This window comes from Hippocampus comes, unplaced genomic scaffold (assembly GCF_001891065.2).
Source record: "Hippocampus comes isolate QL1 unplaced genomic scaffold, H_comes_QL1_v1.1 scaffold2, whole genome shotgun sequence".
In the NCBI taxonomy this organism is placed as follows: domain Eukaryota; kingdom Metazoa; phylum Chordata; class Actinopteri; order Syngnathiformes; family Syngnathidae; genus Hippocampus; species Hippocampus comes.
The window spans coordinates 3,535,392-3,542,092 of record NW_017805139.1 but is presented as its reverse complement, the minus strand read 5'-3'; the positions used below and the strand labels follow the sequence as shown (position 1 = coordinate 3,542,092).

Sequence of the window (6,701 nt, the reverse complement as noted above, 5' to 3'; positions counted from 1 at the left end):
CTTCCCCCCAAAGAAGTGAATCATTCGTTTGAAGGTCTGCAGTACCTTTCCTCGAAGGCAGCACATTGATGGAGTCTGTTGTGGAAGCGTGGATGGGAACTTTGATGTTCTTGCCACTGACATTAAAAAAAGCGAAAGGTGGATTAGAAAGGCTGCAACAGGAATATCAATCATGCGATTCCACCATCACTTGCGAGAGACGGTGTTCAAAAGGAACATCGTGCATGTCATCCATGAAAAAGGAAGTACCATCGCTGCACTGTACCGTATTTTCCGCACTAAAAGCCTTCCATTTTCAAAGCTCACAGCGCGCCTTGTGTCTGGTCATTACAGTAATATGTCAACCCCAAAATGGCTCCTTGCTAGAGACATGCTTACAACGCAGAGTTCAAACTTAAGGCGATCGGTTTCGCAGTTGAACGTGGAAATAGAGCAGCGGCAAGAGAGTTCAGCGTTAACGAGTCAATGTTAGATAACTTGCTGTTGGTTAAATGAACTGTGTCGCTGCTTTATTAAGTAAGTTTTACTGACATCTCATCATCGCTATATAAATCAGGGTGTAGTGAAGTGTAGCGTTCTGTTGGCATTTCCTTGAGTGTAGCTTCATCTAGTAGATGCACTGTAGATTGCGTCTTATAATGTGGCGCGTCCAATATATGAAAAAAATGACAAAATAGGCCATTCGTTGAAGGTGCGCCTCATAATCCAGTGCGCCTTTTAGCGTGGAAAATAATAATAAAAATAAAATACTTGGTATTGATGATAGGTCATACAGGGATGAAACCAAGTTCTATATAAACAATAGTAGAGGTGAACTTTCCAACAGCAATAGCTAGTTCTGTTTGAAATTCTCATGTCAATCAATTATTATGTGCACAAACCTCTGAAAGAGCAAAGCCTCCTTTTTGGTGATGAGGTTTTTGGTGTAGCCTCCTGTGATGTGGTTGTATCTGGTGTCACAGCCGAGCCCTTTGGGCTTGTAGCAGTACCACTGCTCACCGTAGTGAAGGTCCGTGTAGTTGCACAGTGGCCCCTTGTCTGGCGGCAGGCACATGTTGCACACTGTCTTCTCCGAATGACGGCCACGGCGAAAGATGCTGACAAAGAAGGCTCGATCGGGCCGTTTCTCCCTCAGGCGCCGCAGCACCGCGACGGCCTCGCTCGAGTGCACCATCATGACATTAACCTGGGCCAAGCCCTGCCACAGCAATGGAAATCGGACCGAATAAAGTCCGTTTTCGTGGTCCAACACTTGTCCAGCCACACCCGCCCTGTACTTTGGGGAGTGTAACCGAGCTAACAGGAAATCACCGCCGTAACGCTTGGGTCGGCCTTTGAAGTCATGCAAGTGGACCTGCACTTCCAGTTGGTCGCCCACGTACCAATGCTGGTTGTTTTTGGAGGGAACGATTGTGAACAAGCTGTGAGCCGGGTCACTTGTGTCGGACAGGTCCGGTGATGCTGAGCCAGAGGGAGGATGGGGCCAGGCGATGGAGTTCAACAGGTTGCGTTCCTCCTGCTGTTCTTCGGGTGACAGTGACTTGGCCAAATGTGCACAGAAGGTGATATTGTGGTGAAATGTTTGGAGGCTTTCAGAAAGATTTGATGACTGCTTCCGGGTCTGAACCTTGTACATTGGTGACACTATATCATACTTCCACTTCTGAAGAGAAGACACCATATTTCAGAATCAGAATCATCTTCATTGGCCAAGTATGTACAACACACAAGGAATTTATCTCCGGCAATATAGGCGAGCTAGTATTGCAATAACAAGCAACTATGATAAAAAAAGACATGACAAATTAGTATAGAAAGATTTTTAGGATGTTTTAGGATGTTACATTTGAATTATGGATGACTGAAAATCTGTGATTCCCAACCCCTGCGCGTTGGCACGCTGGTGTGCCGTGAGCACGGCCACACCTCCCTAAATGCAAACCACGCAACTGTGCGTAGGGCCCCACCGTGGGGGGTGGTGAGGTGAAGGGGTAATGAGGGGGGTGTCCCATACCTTCTAATGGAGTGTCGATTATTTTATTATTTTGTTATTTTATGTTAACTGTACCCGCAGCGGCTCATTTCTCTCCTGTGGTTGCACTGTTGTTGAAAGGAAAGAAATTTCGCCAAATAACTGAACTGACTTGTATTTTCTACAATTTGAAGATGCAGTTGAATACGTCCTCGTTCCACTAGATTCGTAGATGATGGGCATAATCACATCAACATGCCCACTCTTGAAAAAAGGCACTTACCTATCGTGCCATCAAGATATGGAATAGCTTCATACTCAAGACAGACAAACAGACCTTGAGTAGCCAAAGTGAATGCATTTCTTTTATGGCTGTGCAATTTTCCAGTCTGACAAGTATGTGTGTCTTATCGTTTTTTGTTCTTTGAATGACGTCAAGGTTTGGATGACGAATATGTCGTATAAATGGAAATCATTGTAAGGCGTGAATGCAAGATTTCACAACACAAATGTATTGTTGTTAGTACTAATGCAAACGTGTGTGATAATGTTTTTGACTGATGTGATATTAAAAATATGATCTTTTTATTTTTAGATATTATAGATACAGATATTTTTATAGACTAACCCTGAAATGCCTATTACAGTTGAAATTGAATACCATTAAAAAATAAAATACGTGTTTCCTGATCTGTCATGTTTTAAAAAGTAGTACACAACTTACAAATTCTTCCAGTTCCGAGGCATGTAAACTTATGAGAACAACTGTAAAATTCAAAAATAAAAAATAAAAAGATGTAACAAACTTATCTTACCTCCCCAATGGTGATGAGGCGCAGCAGCAGGATGATTCCGAACCCAGCGATAATGATAAGGACATATTTCCAAACATTTAGGGACATGACTTGAATCGTGGTGATGACCCACCGCCGCCTTGTAAAGATAATATCAAGGAAGTAACGTGATTGCACGTCGGGCTCGCCCATTCGGGAGTGCCTCCGAAGACCGCCACGAAATGGAGGATATTTCACCTTCAATACATTAAAAAGAAAAAAATAACTATTATTATCAACTCCTAACCTTGAAACGCTAACATAGATTCAAACGATTAAGGAGCAGTACCCTGATATAATGTTTACAATAGCATAATTTGTTTAGACAATTTGACCTGGAACACAATGAACAACTAAAGTTTATCTGACACAAAAGGAGGTACAAAATTGAATCGCATTTTGATCACGGTGATCGACTGGTTAGCACGTCCGCCTCACAGTGCAGAGGTGTAGGGTTCGATTCCACCTCCCGCCTTCCTGTATGGACTTTACATGTTTTCCCCGTGCCTGTGTGGGATTTCCAAGAAAGTACTTATTTTATATTTTAATTAATTTCTTTTCACCCAAACAGATGACGTTTATGCATTAGTGGAGGTGCTTTTATTTTGAAGGTGGCCAACGCCACTGGCTGGCGGCAGATTACCGTAATGCACAGTATTGAAAATCGCAGTGGCGGCTCACTTGACTTCAACTTTGCGAGTGGAGGCTGGCTTGACCGCAGTGTATTACTGTGTATTTCGTGCCATGTCATGAGGAGATGTGTGTTGGTATGACAAATAAAAGTCCTTGGATCTTTGCGTCTTTGAATATTTGACGAAAGGAGCATTTCTTGAATCCTTCGAAACTCAACTTTAAATGTAACCCGAACGGACAGTAAATTAGTAAGAAAGTAAAATAAGAATAAGTGAAAAACAAACAAAATTTTTTATCTGTGGTTATTGTTCTTGTTTTGTGTCCTTGCGTGTCTTGAAAGGCGCTTATAAATGAAATGTATTATTATTATTATTATTATTAAAAAACACATACCGCTGTTCCTGCGCGTTTTGGCCTCTACGGGGCAGTGTGGTGCTATGCATGGATGGCGTTCATAGGATGAGAGCAGAATTTGCGATTTGAATCTACTAATATAAACCGTTTTTCAGAGATTATGAAGAGTGTGTGCCTTCGAGTGCTTCCACAACATTTATATATGAATATTTGTTCTTTGAATGACTTTCACTTCGGAAGTCAATGGCAATTTGTTATTGGCATTTCAATGGGATCCTACGTTGACTTTGATATTTGAGCTGGCGATTTAAAAAAAAGGAAGCATATGTTACGTTTTTAAATATACGATGTGTGTAATTCTTTTGTTGTTTTTTAGTTTTCCAGTAAGCTCCAACTAGGGTGTCATTGAACATCTCTAAAGCATGCTAAGGGACTGCAGAATCGCAATCCGCTACACGCTTGCTGGGTAAGCAATTTGGTGCATTCCGGTTATTTTCACAACGTCGGGAATTTGCAAAAGCACAGCGCCGCTGTACATATTGATCTTTTTCTTCGATTATAACGTTTTATAAATCAAGAGAAGTCAAAATTGAAATCATGATTTATATTTCGTTTAAGTAGTTATGATGTTTACAGTTACAAGACAAAGTATGTGAACCTTTTGGAATTACCTGGATTTCTGCATAATGGTCATAAAATGTGTTCTAAAATTCATCTAAGTCACAACGATAGACAAAACAGTCTGCTTGAACAAATACCACACAAACATTGATATGATCTCATGTTTTGTTTATTAACACAGCGGAAGGTGGCAAAAGTATGTGAACCCTTAGGCTAATGAGCTAATTGGAGTCAGAAGTCAGCAATCTGGAGTCCAATCAATGAGATGAGATTGAAGGGGGTGGGCAAAGATGCCCCCCCCCCCTATAAGAACGCACACTAGGTTTGAGTTTGCTATTAGTTTTTGTTCTTGATTGGAAAGTGTCCTTTCCACCAGAGGATGTACCTGCTCAGGAAACTGAACTCCTCCGTCAGCAGGAAAATCCTCCTGACCTTCTACCAGGCATTCATAGAGTCCGTCCTCTCGTTCTCTATGGCTTGCTGGTTCCACTCCCAAAGTCTGCAGGAGAAGAACCACCTGGACAGCATCAGCAGAGTGTGCTCCAAAATCATCGGACTTCCCACTCGCCCTCTGATTGCAGTGTGCGAGCAGCAGATTCGTGGTCTGGCTGCTCAGATCATGAAGGACCCCTCACATGCTCTCTTCCCCGCGTTCGAATAGCTGCCTTCCGGCCGCAGGCTGCGGTTCCCAGCTTGCAGGACAGCGAGGAGGACGTCCACCTTCGTCCCCCAGGCTGTTCTCCTCGTAAACCCTTATTCCAAGCTCCCTGACACCCCCCCCCCCCCACCACCACCATACAGACTCGCACACCCCATTGTGCAATACGGGTTTACAGTGCAATACTTTGACGTGCAATACTGTTTTCATGTGCAATACTGTCTTTACTGTGTTCTTACTGTGCATACTGCTCGATGTGCAATACTATTTCGATGCTGGAGCCACTACCTCAAGACCTCAAGTGCTAAGCTAGCTACTCTCATCCTATGTTTTTCTTTTGCTCTGACTGTCTCTATAATAAGCCGCTCTCGCACAACTCTAATTGCCCCACGGGGATAAATAAAGTTTTCTGAATCTGAAAATCTGAATCCTTGAGTGTTTTGAAAGGTGCTTATAAACAGGGGTGTAGTGGGCGTGGTACGCGGGGGTACGCCGTCCACCCACTCTCCCGACGCCACATTCAATTTTTATTGAAATGTTTGTTGATCATTGTTCTAATGCGAGTTATGCTTAATAACGTTGGCCTGTGATTATTTTGGAGTAGTAAAACATTAAATTTAACGTTCGTTCAACTGGTGTTGTAGCCTATGATTGATGTTCTGTATGTATATATAGAACATCCCAGAATCGCGTACACCCACTTAAAAAATCCCCACTACACCACTGCTTATAAATAACATCTATTATTATTATTCTCAAAATGCATTGTCCGATATAAACCATGCTGCACAAAAGAGCTCTCAGAAGATCTACATTAAGGCTTGGATGTTGACATACAAAAAGCTGGCAAGGGTGACAAAAGTATCTCCAATGGCACACATTTCCACCGTGCTTGTACATGTGCTAGTTCGAGGCCAGTGCCCAGGTTTCACCAGTTCTTTCTTTTTCCACTACCGAAATTAGCTCTAGCACTGGTGCTTAAGATGGCTCCAATTATTTGTTGGGCCAGACTTTGGCACCAACTACGGTGAGGGGCGAGGTTATGGTGACGATCGTAGAAATAGAGAAATGACACCCCGGACACACGGAAGTTTTGCACAAACTGATGATAGGGAAATTCGGGCACAATTGTGTCCCACCAGAAGAGCGAGTGCCGATGTGCCCAGATAGCATGTGATCTCTGACTCGCAGCAAGCCTCGTCAACATCTACAATGATCGAGAAAGCGATAAGCTTGCTGATTGCATGCCCCTGACTGTTATATACTAAATACAAGTATACTGTAATCGATGCTATGCTAAGTTGCCTAGCAGATGCATACAGCGCATTATTATTATTAATAATAATAATTATTATTAATAATAATAGCGCAGGCGCTCTTGGGTAAACGTCGACGCAAAGTGACGTGTGGGCGCTTTATGATGACGTAGCTCCTACTTGGCTCGTTGACGGTGGAAAATCAAACACGTTTTTCATGAAAACTTGTTAAGAACCAACCATGGGCGTCATTAGGCCTATTTTAGGGAGGCTTCTGCCTCCCTAAAAATGTCTTTAGCCCCCCTAAATAATTTCATTGCATTATTTAAAAAAAAGTATTATTTATTTTTCCTGTACTTTTGCTAATATATTGC

General features: G+C 42.5%; 1 protein-coding gene across 1 annotated transcript in view; it reads right to left on the bottom strand.

Moving 5' to 3' along the window:
- Positions 1-3,161, bottom strand: part of LOC109514282 (NXPE family member 3-like) — a 5,561-nt gene extending 2,400 nt beyond the window's left edge. The window contains exons 1-3 of the mRNA XM_019867219.1: positions 2,788-3,161; positions 882-1,663; positions 46-116 (exon numbers count right to left, since the gene is read on the bottom strand). Of these exons, the coding sequence (XP_019722778.1) occupies positions 46-116; positions 882-1,663; positions 2,788-2,958 (1,024 nt within the window). The 5' untranslated portion in view covers positions 2,959-3,161. The remainder of the gene's footprint in view (positions 1-45; positions 117-881; positions 1,664-2,787) is intronic.
- Positions 3,162-6,701: the final 3,540 nt, after the last annotated feature.